Here is an 18,117-nt window from a genome sequence, read left to right as displayed (position 1 = left end):
CCAAGACTGCGCTGCATGTTCAGCAAATGATTTCATATTGCCAGCCATGCTGAAATAAAAACTGTTTTCTTGAAGCACAAAACAAAAGAAACTTATACACTGGGAAGCAGAGAAAGCCCAAAAACCTTTAGAAGGAAGACAGATAAAAATTGGAACGACATCAGAGAAGGATATTCCCCTGTGGCCCATGACTGGCAGATCTGGTTTCACCTCCACTTCTAAAAGCAGGCTGAGGTCTTCCTTTTAATAAAGCCTTACATAGCAGTAGAATGAAAACTAGATCCATTAGTTATAAACTGAAAGGCAGATATAAATAAATTAAAAAAAAATCCTTCAAAGTATGCTTTCAAAAAGCTCCTAATGATTATTATGTTGTTGTTATTATATATATACACACTACTGATAGAGTAAGAAATCAGTTTCTCATAAATTTCTTGAATTACATAAATCAGTATCTCTTACTTGCAGACAACCTTACTTTCTAGGGGGTTTGGGTTGTTTTGTTTTACCATCAGTGTCTTGGCAAAGGAAGGTGGAGTTAAATTTCGTGAACCGCTCTACTTTGATTCTAGAAACTTTCTGTCCTCGTTTCACTTCCATATTGTATGCATATCTCTGAATAAGCTGTAATGTCCTCTATCAACTATTTAGCTTTTATATTTTATTATTTCTGAAAAGCAGTAAAAAATATATTAATAACATGTACTGCTTTTTTGTTCTTTATAGTGTTATGTATGCAAAGCAATGAAAGGGAGAGTTGAAATCTTTTTTCTTCTGCATCAACAGATCATTTAATAAATTCCAGTGCAGCTACAGTTGTGCAACCCTATTAAACACAATGGAGTTAGAGAGGCATAACCAGAGGCTTAATTTGGCTACCAGCATTTTTCTGACTCATGCTAGAGAATAAAAAGGAAAGCACCCAGCCTGATTTCACACTGACAGTCAGGAGAGAAATGCATCTTTTTACCTTCCTAAAGATACTTGTTATGGTAGCATGTGTTTTCTGAGTCACCGGTAATACATGAATGTAACAGAGCTCAAATTCTACTGACTGACGCAGTGGCAACCAAACTTTCTGGCTGTATACGTCACTTTTCAACGTCAGGACAGTCCTGCACCTATCACGCAGGAGTGTACAGTCCTGTACTCCAACAAGTTCTGAATTCACTGCACATAAATAGTGACTATCTTGCACAAAAGAAGCACATTCAATGGTTTCTGAATGACTGAGGCTGACTGAACACACACATACTGAAAATCCAACACTTGCAGAAGTCTCAGCTATGCAACACCTATGCCAAAAGAATACACTGCTCGTGCACACAGTTATAACCCACTTGTGCTTCTGTTGCCCAGAGGGAAGCTGAGCAGCACCACCTCAATCACCACTCCACCACCGGGTATCACCTTGCCTGGGCAATCTTCACCTTTCCCTTACACAATCAGCATCAAATCACTACATGACAGGGAGAGACTAGCAGGACTTCAGGTAAGAGCCGAGTGGGCTACAACTACAGCCGCTTTTCTGACAGGCTGTAGATTGAGAATGCCCAATACAGATCTCATGCATGTATACAGGAAGATATTATTGCATCTCTTAGAAGTTGTTTTTGAACAAACAAGTGTGTCTATTTTGACAGCTAGCAAAATAGAGCAAGGAGAAGTTCCCTACAAGCTTCTTGTACAACTCGAAAAAGGCGAGATGGAAACTGAACCTAGATGTGCTTATTAATATCCCACCGTTCAATCACAGGCTATGGTTCCACATCAAGAAACCAAGCAAATTTGAATACCATTTCCATTAGTATTTAAAAACATGATCATATCAGCTGTTGAACTTCAGATATTCCATCAGTCTTAGCTCATGGTAAGATGACATACCCATCATGTCTACTTTTCTTAGCAGATAAATCATCTCCTGCTGCAGGTCTCCTCTTTTTCCTTGGAGGCATCACTTTACTAAAGCAGTCTGATGAACTGCAAGACCGAAGACTTCCTACAGAGGGAATTAAAAACACCAGTACAAGAAATGAAACTGTTGCAGACCAGTTAAACTGTGTCCACTAATAGGCATATTACAAAGGGAAGGGAAGGGAGGAGGTTAGTGGATTTAAAGATTACAAAAGAAATGTCTCCTTTCAATAGCAAAATCCATCTCACTTCTACATGGTGTTCTATGACCAGATTTCAGTTAAGGCCAAAAGTACTATACCAACATGTACAGCAGTGCTAGTGCTACTTCGGTCTAACAAAAGGCAAGAACTGTGACTACCCTAAGTATTTTAAGTCCTCAAAAAGCCATCCTTATTTTTAGTCATTTATTCAAATCAGAACTTCTAAGAGTAATTCGTTACTGTAGGAAATACAGACGTGACTCAAAAACTAGAGCACCTACCTCTAGAAAACAGAACCTTTTTATTTTTAAGCCCCAAGTTTTTTGTGATACAGAGAGCAAGGGGTAGGAAAGATTTTTTTGTTTGTTCTTTGGTTTGGGGTTTTTTTTGTTTCTTTTCTTTCTTTTTTTTGGGGGGGGTGGGGGGAAGGAGGGCAGTTGGGTGGGGAAGAGACATTCAGCAACCACTAGGGGAAAAAATAAGTGGCTGGCTGGATCATTTGAACTGGACAGTTCTCAAAGAATGAAGGTCCCCAAGTAGGAAACAGCCAATTCAAGACACTGATGCAAATCAAGTGGCAGTCTTTCCCTTCCCTTCTCTCAACTACATACTCCTATGTCTCTGGTGACTCTTCAGTGTGCCAGTCCAGCTCACCAAACCTGTAGGTAATTAACCCAAGCAAAAAAGAATAACAACTTTCTGTATATTAGCACAAGAAAGAGCACAGGACCATCCCTTTTGACCACAGCAAGTCGTTAAATTGCCTTTGCTGTCTCATGAAAACAGTAGGCTAACACTCCAGGCAAAATTTTGTCCTACTTTCATATACTGGAGACCACATTGACACCTGAGAAAGGTGTGTGTAAGAGCAGCTCAAAGAGCTATCAAAGCTCTAAGTGTTATGCAGAGAAATTTAAAAGGAAAGGAAGAGAGAGGCGAGGTACAAAAATCCAGCCGCAAAGCAATGCCAAGGAAACTTGCAAGAAAATATGAAGAACTCCAGCATGCCTAAGCTACCTTCTCTTAGCTTCAACAGCATCCAAGTTTAGCTATGCTTTATTAAGATGCCCACAAAATCTTTTATTTTAAATCACAGCACAGAAGCAAGCAATGAAACTTCTACTTTTTGACACCAAGGGAGCAGACTGAAATCATAGAGGCCCAATTCCCAACAAATACTAACAGCAATCTTTTGCTTACCTATTCTTCGTATCTTTGAAAGTCTCTCTCCTGTTATAGGAGAAACACATGTAAGGAACCTTACAGCCTCACAGGCTTTGCTACATGTACTTTATTTTAAACATGCACTGAAACTATTATGCATATGAAACTATGGATTATTCTAGTATTAGGGAAGATGTTCAAACCAGTTTTTACATCAAGGTGAACTAATTTGGTTTCAACTAAAAAAGCTTTTGCGCTTAGTATGCCTTCTTTGGTCTTACCTTTATATTCTTTTCTATTAAGAAGAAAATTATCTCCCTAGTTCCAGAAATACTCTTTACAGTTCAAAAATTCTTCCTATATATTCTGTGGTTTTTTTGGTTTTGTTTTGTTTTGGTTTTTTACCCTGAAGCTCCCCCACGCCAGTATCCTCCCAGGAAAGTATGGCCATACCCACACTATCTTTTAGAAAGAAAGTTTTAAGAGTATTGTAAATTCAAATTATAATTTAACTAGTTATCAAAAAACTTCAAGCATTATACTCCATAAACTACTATCACATGAAAGAATCATAATGGTTGTGTCAGAAGAATATACTTCTAGAAGCACTGTCCAGAATATGTTACAAAAGGAAATTAACAATAGTATTATTTACCTTCTCACCAATATCAGATATATTTGAAACAGGTAAGCCAGAGACCATCAAAAACTCACAGTATGCCCGATCCACTTAACTAACCAGATTAAAGAAACTAAGGAACCTGACCTGCTCAGTGTTATTTGTTCCATCCTGCAAATTAATGATACCGCAAAATTGTATTCCGGTAAGTTACTGGAAGTTTGATGATTTATGGCTTTTTAGATCAAATTTCTAAAGACTGCCAGTATTTTTTGAAAGCCTACACAAACTAAAAACACTTAAGATGACAGCAGAACTTCACAGATGGCTAGAGACAGCCAGCAGACTCAGACACACGCTAAACTTAACAAATGAAAACGTGTCCTAATGAACACCTTGTTTTGGAAAATATGTATGTACTTGAGTACAACCTGTAGCTATCTCATTCCTTTGAGAGCAATTTGATTATTTTTAAATGCCTTTCTATTAAAAAAAAAAAATCTATTTATGATGGCCACAGGCATTGGATGCTGGTAAAATGAAAGAAAACCCACCAACCCACCCTCCCCCCACCAGGGTTTGTCCAGTTTACTGGTTATTTGATTGGGAAAATAAATATGCAAGGCCTCTGTGAAAACAGAAGCATAGCAAAAGATGAAAATAAAATAAATAAAAGTAAAAATAAAACAGTTATAGAACAGGAAAATCATTTTGTCAGATCTGCAACCCCATACAAACCAAAGAATTTAACCCAAGAATTCCTGCTTTAAGTCTTCTCCTCATTAAATGATAGGCCATTTTTAGGAAGATCGCTGAACTTGTTTTAAAGGCTTAAAGTTATAATAGAATTCACCATAACCCAATTTCTCCAATAACTTATACGCAAAACTTGTACCCTTTCTTGGTTTGAATGTATCTAGTTGCAGCTCTCAAACTGACAGAAAAGGGAAGAAAAGAGATAGCTCAGAAATTGTTAAGTGGCTATTAAATGCACACATATACCGCCTTCACGCACAAACACACACACAGAGACACCAGCTGGACAAATATATTGTACATGCTTTCAGAGATTTAACATCTTAATAACTGAGGCCTGGACCAAGTCTTCACTATGTTTTTACTGTTGAATGATCTCTAAACTCTAAACACAGTATAGGAACATTACTTTAAAAGTATTTCCTTTTGTTAATGGACTCGGTATACTGAATTTGAAGGGCAGTTATAATTTCTCTGTAACAAATTCTGAAAGTTAAACCAACAGAATATTTCTATCTTTTATTTCCATCTAAAGATAAAACCTATCAGAGTTTGGGGTTTTTTGCTTAAATTCTTGCAATTTCTTATTTTACAGTATAGCTCACCAAGTAGCATCAATATTAACCTTTCCTACACAGAGCTTTCTAATTCTAAATGTAATTTCTAGGTCTAGCCTTTCACAACTAATTTCACTTCTCAAAGGTCTGATCATCTGCAAACAAACATGCAGCTCCCTCTGACTTCATGCAAAGTTTAACAGGAACTTTACTTACCGAGTGCAGCTTCTCTGATGTGATTATCTTCAAAGTTTCTTACTCCTGGGTCTCAACTCAAGATTGGCAGAACCTTCCTAGTTCTCACTGTTTTTTTGACACTTGAAGCTAGCATTTGCAAGGTAGAGCCTCCAAATGGCTGCTGAATAGGCCACCATCAGCCAAAAGCCTGCCGAGTATAAATGTTGTTTGCCAAACGTTCTATTCAGTACTTCCAAATTTGCAGGAGACAAAGCTACCAAAGGGAAATATCAACTCAAGAGCTAAAATTCACCCTAAATTTAAAACAATATGCAAGATAATCACTGCAAGAGAGGGACACTCCTAGAATAGGAACAAAACCGGAACAAACAAAAAAGAAAAAACAGAGGTCAATAAATAAGAATTCTACAAGCTGTGTCCCTACAGAAGTGATTTACAGACATGTAATTTTCACCTTCTCTCTAGATAATGCCTGTGAATAATCCTGCTCTTCCGATGCTTAGGTAGAGGGATGTTTCAAAGGAAAAATAATTAGAAACTGTGAAAGCTGAAGCAATTGGAAAGATACAGCTGCTTGCTTAATGATGCAACAAGACCACCACAAGCACAGTTAACAATCATAATTTTTCAGATACAAGATGAGAAAACTAAGATACTCATCAAAACATCAAATAGTTTGCGATCTTGTTGTAAAAGGAAAAATCATCTTCTCTATCTTGAATTCCACACTACAGAAGTGCTTTGGACTCAAGAGGGTTTTCTTCTCTAAAACAACAAAAAAAATGAAGGAGGCAAAAGCAATTTTTTCCCCCTACAAGCTTCAAAAACAGCAATGAAGCCTTGTTTTTGTTGAAGACATTACCTCGTTCTTTTAAACAAGCCAGGTGACAACAGGAAGTGTACTTTTATTTTTGAAGATATTTTAGTCTGGATAGGTAAATAAGTCACAATTTAACAACCAAATCATGACTTTAAGCTATTAACAAGTTGCTAGATTTGTAGTTATGACATAAAAACAACTATTATTTCAAATTCTAGAGAAAGAGTTTTCCAAGTTAATGCATATACATACTAGAAGAAAAAGAAATTGTTTACAGAATCTCAATGCCTGCTTTTCTTACCCCTACAGACAGCTGGTAAGCCAAAGGCCCATGACACATATACAGCCTACCTTATTTTTCAGATATATATGCACACTGAATGCTAACACATTTTATGAGACTGTAATCATTATAGGTGACTGGAATTTTGAAGCGAGGTCCATCTTAGCTCCCAAATCACTGAAGGAATTTTGAAACTGCCACCCTCTAGCTCCTAGATATTTAAGATCTGGTTCCAGAAAAGAAATCTGGCTAATACTTAGAAAAGATATAAATTTACTTAAAATAATTTAGATGTCCAGTACATTTATTGTTAGCTCAGAAACAAATGTTTTGAAATAAATGTAATATGCATTAAAAGCTCATTATAAATATTAACCTAAAATTGAAATACTCAGGTTTTTTAAATAGCTTTTAGAATTCTCAACCAAATTTAGATATGCCTTTATTAAGTCATGCCAAAAGCACGGCCCACAATATAATAACATTAACCAGGATAGTTGTATCAGAAAATGAATAGTAATCTATAAGGATAAAGCTTGCTTCAGAAGATTCAGTGTAAAGAAAAAAAAAAAATCTCAAAACTAAAAAAAAAAAAACAAAAAAAAAATCACCTTAAATGAGTTTGGCAACACTCAAAGAATCTTTTGCAACGGAGTTATTAACATGACTTTCAAATGAATTCTGGATATAAATCTCAAATTCACAGCATCTATGCAGTTCTATAAATTGTGTAACAAAATTAATAGGTCTTGACACGTCTTACTATGCAGTCAGTAATACTGGAAAATAGAAGTTCCAAAAATTTAGGCACATGGAAATCAACAGTTGCAAAGCAATTCTTTTTAGATTCACATAAGGCTCTCCAGTAAGATGTTTCAGAAGTGTCAAGTCCCAAACAAAATGGACACTGGAGACTTCACTCTACTATATTCACAATGGCCAAAATAGCTCCATGCATGTGTATTTGTCCTCGTATGAGGAAAACCAAGCACACATTTTGACTGAATTCACCTGGAAGTTATGCAAACATCAGGGCTTCACCTTCTTCTACAAGGAGACATAAAGGGCAGAAGCATAAGAAATACTGGAAGAAAATCTGAAGATGAGGAGCCTGCCGGTATCAACCTCTACTTTCAGTTCTCATTTCATACCTGTTCCTGGTTTGAAAGGTTCTTCTACAACTATTGTAAAAAATTTACACTCTTTACTGGGATTCTGTGCCCAAACTCATCAAGGGGCATATTTAAGCTTTTGAAACAGCTTAATTCAAACAACACAATGCAGGCAATAGGATAACCATGAGTGTCAGTATAAAGCAGTTCATCAAAACCAGTAACATGCTCAAACACCTTCCAATAGAGATAATGAGAGCTCCGAGGCTGATTTCTTACACTGACCTATACGATAGAAGTCCAAGGCAAAAGATAAGACAGATTCAAAATACCTTTGGCATACCGAGTCTTATTGATTGATTAGTGACAGAAGGGGACTACCTCAGTGCTTCACAACAGCTTTTTGTGATCAAAAGTAAACAAAGATTATGGAAGGTATTTTCATACATTAAATCAGTATGTATCTCTGTTTAGTTTGAGCACCTGGATCACAAAGGGGAAAATTTCAAGTCTCCATCAGGAGATGGGAGAGGACATCAGTTCTAACATACGGACAATAAAACCTCTTGTCTTGAACTACCTGCCTCAACCTCTTTTGCACAGGTTTTTCATTTACATGATCAGCTGACTTCAAGTATCAAATCACTAACCACACTGAAGGTAAATATTAGATATAAGCCTTTTGTGGCTAGGGTAAGATACTTCAACTATGAAACAACGTCACCTGTCACAGTACGGAGGAGGGTACATAAGCCCTAAGTGAGCTCTGTCCGATCCCAAACAATGCAGTCCTATGCCTCTCTTCTCATTGCTCTAGGCTAAGAGCGTGCTAGATTTATGTGTCCCAGAAATCTCCAGGAGGAGCTGACAGCTCTCTCCACTTTCTTAAGCGCTCAAGGTAACATCAGCAAACATAGCCAGCACCTCAGGATAGAGAAAAACTTTGAGACAGATGGTAGGACAGATATGGTCAGTTTTAAAGAACAGTTCTGCTGAGTGATCAGGGCTTGAAGCCAGTAAGTTATTTTCCTTCCTCCTTAGGTATCATGCCTGAAACACAGAAAGGAAGGAAGAAAAAGAAATCAAGGAAGACGCCAGCTCATAAGTAACAAGCACAAAAGGAGGTAACAAATGTTGCAAGATATCAAGTCACAAAGCACAAATGCTGATGAATCAAGAATGGCAGCACGCTAGTACTAGGCACCTGAGATGAAGGCCTTGAAAAACGATGACATTTTATTGAACAGAAAACAGATCTGGACTAACAAATAGCCCTTAGACATTGACTGAAAATCTGCACAAGAAACAGGAACAACCTGCAGCAAAACCACTCAAGAAAAAAACTGGGTTGTTTGGAGCACAGCATTTAAACTCGGTCACAGGCGTCACAATAGCCACAAGAGGTCTTGCTTCTGCTCTGTTCTCACAAGTGCTCTTTCAAGAGTCAAAACACTGTAAGAACATGGATATTCTGCTAGTCTAATGGGTTGAGTCCAAGGAGTGAGAGAATTTTTTCATGAAGTCTTCTAAAGTACTTACACCAAGAAATAGTAAAATGACAAATACTGCTGAAACCTGTGCGAGTCCTTCACAACTGGATAAATTAAAAGCATGAACATCTATTTTGAAGAAAACTTTAAAAAATCCTGGCACTTGTTTTCTAAAACTCCTTTAGTTTTCTAAAATTCAATTTTCAGTGATGCTAGAGAGACTTCTTTGATGAAGTATGTTTAAATTGTTTCAACGTATTTCCGCTACATTCCTATTAAATACCTGTCTGGTGATCGTCTTGACCAACGTCCTCTGTCAGATTCTGCAAGAGAGTAGGAATGATACAGTTAAACAAGATGGTGATCTTCATTGTTCAGTAATGTTCTTAACCTTTATTTTATATTAATATTAATTATTTAAGGAGCATCTAGCTAAGACTGCAGAGCCTTTGCATTTTCAGTTCACATTTATCTAAAAAGTTCAAGGATAATCTTTAAATAATTTGAAAAATATTTTTGAAATTTTTTTATCAAAAACATATCAAACTGTTTCAAGAGTGGAAATAACCATCCATTGGATGGGGAATTTTGCATTGTTGTATTGAACAAATCCATTAATAAATGCAGCATTAGAAAGATTGAATTGACCATTTACCACAGAAATGGCTTTGCTTAGGGATGAACATACATACGTGTTCTAAAGAAAACTGATTAAAAACCAACTGAAATCTTGGAAACAAGTTACCCCCTTTTTTAGGCAGTGTCTTTTCCACAAAGTTTGCAGTTTACAAACAGAAGCCATATCGGCATTTCCAGCTATGGTTGCAATAAAACAAATGTAAATGCACAGCAAACAAGCAGGGACAGTCTTCAAAAAAAATCTTGTTTCAGTCTTTGCATGGTTTTAAGAGGACAGCTTGCTTGTTCAATGTGTTTTCCACAAGAACTGTAAGAAATTGGATAATGATTATGATTACCATTATTTGATATATCTAGGAAAGCTTCTTCTATGGAGACAACATCTAAATCCAATGTTGTGGTGAACAGCACTCAAACTCCACTCTGACCCCCAGAGTATAATCTTTCACCTTTTACTAACACTGCTTATCTCTTAACGGATTCAACACTAAGAGTGTCTCATACAAAAAGGCAGACATAGTTTTTAAAAGTGTAATCACTTAATGATTTCAATCATGAAACATGCTGGACTAAAGCCCTAGCTATTCTGCTGAGAGAAAATGGCAAGTCATTACCAGCCTATTGAGGGTGTGGTAAATCTTGTGAATATTTGCCAGTGTTGATAGGTGAGAATTCAGTTGAAAATCTAGAGGGGGGGAAAAAAAAAAGTTTTAAACTCTCTGGTTTCCAGCTGTAGCAACCAAGATCTTCGTATGTTCTGGTCATTTAATAAAATCATCACACAACTACAAAATAAAAGCCATCTCAACACTTTTTCAGCATCAACATTTTCAACACCAAGGGGAATCAGTAAGTGAAATGTGCAAGAGATACCCTACACGTGCATTTTTCTTAAGGCATGGATGACTCTCAGCAAAATAGAACTACAGCTAACTGTAGCTAAACACAAAATTATATTAAAAAAATAAAAAAATAAGTATTTACAACTTTTTTGCTTTAAATTGGGGATCATTACGATTTCCAAGCTACGCAGTCCTTTCAGTCCATCTATTCCAAAACCAATTTAAGTACCATGTAACATTCTAAAATCATTACTAAAAATGCTAGTTTTTTAAAAAGATAATTTTATTAATACACACATACTGGCCCTTATACTAACTTCCTTGCAAAAGTAAATGACTGGAATACACTTACAAAGGTGGCACATGAGTTTTGTATAACGAACCAAAGGTCACAATACAGCAGCTGTTAAGACCACAGCCAGTAACACTGAAAATAAAATATTCTGACACTTCATGAAAGAAGCCATAGCATCATGTTAAGTTTCCTTCCATGCTCCAAAAATAAAACACTTGAGTTTGCTTCAGTTGCAAAAAAGTGAGAGACTAATTTTTCTTTATTCTCTTAAATTCCCTATTGTTGCTAGAAATGTGTGAAGGACAAAACTAGAAAATAAGTAATTTACAAAAAAGATCAACTGTGATTGAGCCAGACAGCATGCAAACCAACAAGAATCTCAGAAGCTGGACACAGACCAGCTGACAGGGATCAAAGAGAACCAACTACTATACAATATTTCCATTTAAACTAAAAGTAAACTAGCTACCCCCCTAGAACTTGTGCACAAAACCACTCTAATTAGACAGACACATGTACTATATGACAAGCAATGTATTTCAAGCAAAATTCTTCCATACATGAAAAGCTGTATGTGTGTAGAGTCACCAACCAGTTAATGCATTAAAGAATTTCTACTGTGAGACATTTAATTTGGCTTTGCCCAGTAACTGATACAAGATGCAGGTAAGGTCAAAACCATCGTTCCCACATTTCCATCCCTACCATTTCAAACGAACGCTCTCAAAATATAGTTAAGATGACCCAGAATCTAAGGATAAACAAAAGCCATTAAATATCAGATCCCCAAGTCAGATCCCCAAGTCAGTGAACCACACTGCTATGAAGTTAAAAAGTGGATCTGAAGGAACTGCCTGCTGTAAGTGTATTTGTTACACACATCATTATGGAATTCTCTTGTCACGGTGAATAAAGTAAAATTCCTTTAGGAATCATACATTTCATTTATTATGTTAGCTAAAGAGTATCATTTCACTAATTGCTACCTATTTCTTAATGTGTTGTTCCCAAACCACCACCACAGCAATACAATTTCTGTAAGTCAGAAGTGCCAAAGATGGAGTTTCCAACTTTAAATATACTTATCTATATGAAGTCAAAGACAGTCCAGATCTTCTTAGCAAGGTATGATAGGAAGATGTCGCATCTTGAACAGTATGCTAGATTTTTTCCTGCGTTAAGTGCTCAATAAAGTTCCATTTTTGTTAGTCAAACAATACTAAGCAGAACCATTCTGCAAAAAAACAACCCTGAGTTTCTTAGCCAACCTTCAATTCAACACAAAGGAATTTAAAAAAAGGGGGGGGGAGTGGGGGGGAAGAGGGGGAACATAAAACCAATTCTAAGAAGGGCAAGATTAAAAGGTAAGATTTATTTTGTTAACTGCCAGACCAGACTAAGATTTCTGGAATATTAATTTTAAAATTTCCCTTGTTGCTCAGCCTAAATTCTACAAAGAACACGAGTCTTTAGAGAAACCAGTTATACCTAGAGGTAACGAGCTGAGAACACTGAGCAAATACTTTATCATAAACTAACATTAAACAATAATTTTAGGTGGTACTTTTTAAAAACAATAGAAAAAATATTTTAAAATTAGGATTATGTATATTAGGTATCTCCTTTGAAATAAACATTCCTAGGCACTTCAAAACACAGAATTCATACCAATATGTTTCACACATCCACTGGAAATATCCTCACAATTTTAAGCTGTGACTTCAAAAATAGGTTACATAATTACAATGGACTTAGAGGGGTTACACAAATATATTTTTTACAGGTCTTGTACTATAAGAGTCACACCTTAGTTCCTCAAAAACTGGTTTATCCATATGAATACAGAAGACCAAAGTCCAAAGTTCTCTCTCTTCCACAGGGAAAGCTTGCAAAGTAGGGATATTATCCAAAAGCGAAAACAGGCTTCTTGTACAGTAACTGTTACAAAAGCAAATAGGAGCAGCAGGCAATGAATTAGGGAAGTTGCACTACAGCTCAAGTCACCTTCTCAACTGGTCACAGTGTCTGCTGTATATGTATTGCAAGGAAGATACACAAAGTATCCTATGCCACTGAAAAGGCATATTTTGAAAAAAAAAAAAAATGTTTTTGAAGAAACAGAATCCAAAAAAACCCTCCCATGCTCAAGTAACACCATCTTGAAAATTAGCAAAGGGACAATGGCATAGTCAACAAGACAAGCAAGCGATTGAACAGCTGGCTGCAATTCTGTGCTTCAGGAACACACTCTCTCCCCTCCACCTCCCGAACTTCCACACTTGCTTATGCAGCCACTGTGCCCACCCCCCGCCTTGGTCAGCCCACTACCCCAGGAATCTTATCCGCAAAAAACATAAACAAACCAACCCTGCCAGCTCAGTGGTCTGAATCAGATCACCAAGGAGGTTTAACACCAGATCAGCAGAGTTAGAGCAAGAAACAGGAAAGGTCCTCCCAAGTGGGAGCAAAATAGTCTCTTGTGGCAGCAGCGGTGTTAAGTCACATAAACCGTCCATCCAAGCCCCACTATGAGAAGAGTGATATATCACATGAAGCTACACACTCAACAGCTGGTTGCGAGAGCTTTACATGAAAAAAGCCATCAAGTGTGAAGTTATTTTTCACATGAATACAAGTTTCAAAGCACATGAACTGGCCTGAAAATATTTTGTTTTTTTCTTGCAGAAAAAAATATTTTACAGCAAAGTATCACACAGTTTATTGCCCTGGGATCAGAAGACGAGAACCTGCTTGCCTTTGTGAATATTGAAAAGAGATGTGCTGGAATGTTTGCTAAGACTTTAAGAGGTACATGTCAAACAAGTGTATCTATTTTGTTGATGACATTATTTTTCATGCAGATGTTAGCTTATCTGTAGCAATGATTGAAGCAACAGAAATTCCAAATGGTATTAAACACTGTGCTATAATTCAGAATGTAACGGCTAAAGAAAAAAAAAATCTGAGTAAAATAATTGCAAATCCAGAATCTGGAAAGAAAAGAAAAATGCCAGAGCCAACCTAATACCATGGAATTTAAACTTTGTCTGCAGTTTATCATTAACACTTAATTGTTAAAGTCTGGGTTAGTCAATTAGTCATGATCATATACAATATAAAAGTAAAAAGCAAATAGTTTAAAAATAACTTTTAAAATATTATAGATTAAGGTTTACCCTTTGGACCTGACAGTTACGGAGAGGCAAAAGAAACAAGAGCTAGCTGGGCTTCCATAAGAAACTAGACAAAAATCATTCTATACCTCTTCATTAAGACAAACATATGAAACACAATGAAGAAACAAAAGCCTCAATTATAAGCAAGTGATACAGGTTAACTGAACTTCAATACTCTACTTTCCTATCTGAAATGAAAAAACTTTAAAGGTCAAGTCCAATTATTTATTGGAGGGAATGATGTGTTGCCAAACTATTCAAATGAAACCACAAGTGAACACCTAAAAAAAGAAAAAAGAGAAGAGTATTTCTGCCCATGCACTGACTCACACATAGACATGTACCCGCCTGAATGAAAACTTTAACTTAGTTCCTGCTGTCAAAATTATCACTTTAAAGCTTGGACAAAACACAGCTACAGGGTACGCTACAATCTACTAAAAACCTAGTAAAAAATTAACAATAGTACTAAACCAGATCAGCAGCTGACTCCAAGTTTCCTTTAAAAGGTACTATATTATTTTTCTAAGCAAAGAGAAAGTCTATACGAAACCTCACAGTCACAGTAGGTCTAAAAATCTTTATCCTAGATAGAGATGCCATATAAATACTATACATACAACTCTGTATTAAAAATTAAGTATGGAAGTAGTCATAGCAATAATTTTTATTACTGATAAGATGTATCTGACTCAGTACAAATATTGTGGGTAATCTTCTGTAATGTTCTCAGAAAAAAATTAGATAGAAAACACATACTAGGCAGACTCATTCCTGAAAATTAAAATAGAAAGTTTATGCTTTTATTTTTATTAATTGGTTTCCTTGGTTTCAAATACTACAACTGGAGAAAACTTGTAGTAGTACTGGAAATAATAGTTCAAAGTAGTGTCTTCTTAATTAGTTTTAAATAAACTTTACTTATCCAAAAAAGAATCATTTAATCTTCTATGAACCATGCTCTGTAGTCTACTTACAGAATTATCCTAACAGTAAGACTATTTACATTGATTAATGAACTTAGAAGTTCAGATCTGAAACCTACATTTGGCGAAAGCCTTCAGTACTTCTATTCAGGAAGCAGAAATTCTATATTCATTACTAAATGCAGAAAACAAGAGAAAAACATGCAATCAGTTTTATTTTCATTTACACAAAAACATCACAACACACCTAAAAACTGATATTCCCAAACTGCAGTACAGAGCAGCTAGGAGCTGAGTCTGCATTCCTGTTGAAGATAGGATTAAGAATTCATTTCCACTGTGCCTGTAGCTGAATCTGCACAGGCAGTGACACCCTTTAGCAGGGGCAGCCTCCAGAAGAGACCTCTCTCCCAGTCTGTAATGCAAGAGCAAGCATGCAGGGGAGGCAGAGAAGAACAGGCTTGAAAAGTAGGGTCTCCCTTGATTTCGTGGGGTTGAACATAGGGCATGATTCAGAAAGTCAAAAAAATCAAGTGAATTCCAGCCTGGACAGTAAGGACATGCAACTAAATGGAAAGAGAAGTGGGATGATCCATCCTAGCTTGAGGAGCAACAGGACCTAGCCATTAGAGCTAAAGACACGGTGCTGTAGGATGTTTCTCCTGCATATATGCATACAGAGACACATCAAGCTCAGAGCTACTGCTGACAGCAGCGGTATCCAAACCCACAGTTGCAAATTTGTGTACATTTTCCAAGCACAACAGCCTAAAATGTTCTGAAACAAAACACAGAGTGACTTAAGCTACTAAAAAGAAAACACTACAAAAACCCCAAACAACAAAATGTGGCTGAAACGACAAGACACTAAAAACCACTTATCATTTTAATGTAAACATTCACATTCAACTCTAACATTTGGTATTACCACATGTAATCAGTCACTCATTTTATCTGCAACAAAATATTTTAAAATTACTGCATGGTACATAGATAGGGAAAAGCATTAATCTTTTTTTTTTCCCCCCATGGGAACAAATCCTTATTCTACCTAGATATTTAAAAAGTACGCTGATCTGAAAGCTTGTTTACAGAGAGACCTACTGCAGTTTAAAGTTCACTAAAAATTTTAGAGCAATTTAAGCACTGCAGAAGTTGTGTAACTGTTACTTTAGTTTGAATGCATTTCCATCTACCTTAAACTGATTCTGAACTAGTAAGAGCTATGCTAACATATGCTATACTAACGCATAGGATAAAAAACCCTGCACGCTGGCTCACGGGGGTTTGGGGGGGGGGGGGGGGGCTGGTTGGGTATTTTGGTTTTTATAGAAAGACCTAACACTAAGTGTATTTCTAGTGCAAACATCTGTTTCTGTTGCTGCAAATACCACTTGTGTACCTACTAAATGTATTTGATAACCATTCCTAATGGAGATTATTGCCAGCATATAATAAAGCTGGAGTGACCAGCCGCAGTTGGAAAAGAATGAGTAAAAGCAGTGGATAATTACAGCTAATTTAAATCTGCTTCTAAAGCATGTATTACCAAATCAAACAGCATTTCAGTGATTCCATGTTACTAAGACTGTGAACAGACATTCTTTCAGTTTACAATTCAGAAATACAGGAAATTGAGCTACAAAGCATTTAATACAATGAACCAATTTTACACCCATTTGATGCAAAGTGTTCATCCAGTCTAACTCTTACTCTACCATCAAATTAATTAAAAAAAGTGTGAGTTAGTTTTCCATCATTGGCTGCTATGGCCTGAGAGTTGTTTGCCAGCACTACTCTTAACTTCATGCCAGATTAGGTGTCATCTGTCATCCTACAAAGGGCATAAAGCTAATAAAAACTTTGTATCTCGTGCTCTAGCTAATTCAGCAGAAATGCAACCCTGTCAAGTGTGCACTACTAGGGTATCCAGCACCATGCAGATCTGGTATACAACATGATGGATCTGCAACAGCCTAGGAACAGCTATGCCAGTCAAAAGCATTACTCCCCCAGCTGTTTGCTTCTTCCTCTCTGCCAAAAGTTACAGACTCCACAGTTCTGCCAGCAGCACAGGTCATGGGCGCATTCCCTAATCCACTTCAGGCAAAAATCAGCCATGTCAGTTTAGATATTTAAGTGGTAAGAGCTAACCCAGATACATTTGACTGAGTGGATCAGACAGTACTCCTACAAACCACTTTACCAGTAGAGCAAGGGAAGCAGTAATCTACAGCTAATGGGCAGTAATGAGCGGCTGCCTTAGATGGAGTCCCACGGTCTGTGCAGCCACACATCTGCATCAAGAGACACAGAAGCATGTGTCATACCAGCTGGTTCCCAATGGCAAGCTAAAGCCTTGTAGCTCTAACAACAATATATACATACACAGCTATATATATAGAGAGAGAACACTGAACAAACTGGTAGTTATTTCTATCTCTTTATGAGCCAAAAGCAGAAATTCTGTTTAACCTCAGACCTGTGATTTTAAATAGAAAAACTTAATTAGACAGTATAAGAAAAATGCTGGCACATTTAAAATAAGGGTTCTGCTTGAAGCCCTTGTTAGTAGTCTTACTTATTGTAGAAGAAATAACCACACTATTAAATGTTCTAATATTTAAATTGGATACAAGAGTTGTACATTTTCACGGGATGTACCATACTTCCTGGTGCAATGCTTTTTGGCAAGCACAGGACAGACAAATTAAGCAAGTTTCCCTCTTCTGCTTGAAGGCACAAACAAAACTAGGAAATAATGCTTTGAAAAAGCCCGAAGTCCTTATTTTCAGTATCTCCAAAGTAAAGGGGGGGGGGGGGGGGGAGTAAAGAAAATACAGGATTAGTAATTCACTTAAAGTTAGCACAAAAACTACACAGACAAAAATAAATTTAAATAAAGTGCTGCAATTAGACAAATGAAATCTCATCCTGATACAATAGAATGAAGAGAAGCAGTGAGAAGAACTGTTTAACCTGCCTAACTCAACTTATTGCATGGCCTTGCACAGAGAAGACATTTCCAATTATAGTTACTGGAGTTGCAAGAAACTTTTAAGCAAACATTTGCAACAGAAAAAAGGAAAGTTGATGGTTCTCATATAATGTGAAACGTGTACA

The 18,117-nt window shown here is 36.7% G+C and overlaps 1 protein-coding gene across 14 annotated transcripts in view; it reads right to left on the bottom strand.

Moving 5' to 3' along the window:
• Positions 1-18,117, bottom strand: part of DCUN1D4 (defective in cullin neddylation 1 domain containing 4) — a 39,243-nt gene that overhangs the window by 18,775 nt on the left and 2,351 nt on the right. For 4 of the 14 annotated variants that reach the window (XM_075025632.1, XM_075025651.1, XM_075025641.1 and 1 more), the window contains exons 2-4: positions 10,370-10,440; positions 9,400-9,439; positions 1,885-1,999 (exon numbers count right to left, since the gene is read on the bottom strand). The exons of 1 other annotated variant lie outside the window; for it this stretch is intronic. In XM_075025632.1, the coding sequence (XP_074881733.1) occupies positions 1,885-1,955 (71 nt within the window). In that variant the 5' untranslated portion in view covers positions 1,956-1,999; positions 9,400-9,439; positions 10,370-10,440. Of the gene's footprint in view, positions 1-1,884; positions 2,000-3,317; positions 3,348-5,429; positions 5,599-9,399; positions 9,440-10,369; positions 10,441-18,117 lie in introns of those variants that run through there. 9 more of the 14 variants (XM_075025604.1, XM_075025622.1, XM_075025614.1 and 6 more) reach the window with 7 other exon arrangements.

Source organism: Buteo buteo, chromosome 1 (assembly GCF_964188355.1).
Source record: "Buteo buteo chromosome 1, bButBut1.hap1.1, whole genome shotgun sequence".
In the NCBI taxonomy this organism is placed as follows: Eukaryota; Metazoa; Chordata; class Aves; order Accipitriformes; family Accipitridae; genus Buteo; species Buteo buteo.
The sequence above is the reverse complement of the archived record's forward strand: the minus strand, read 5'-3'. Positions and strand labels throughout refer to the sequence as shown.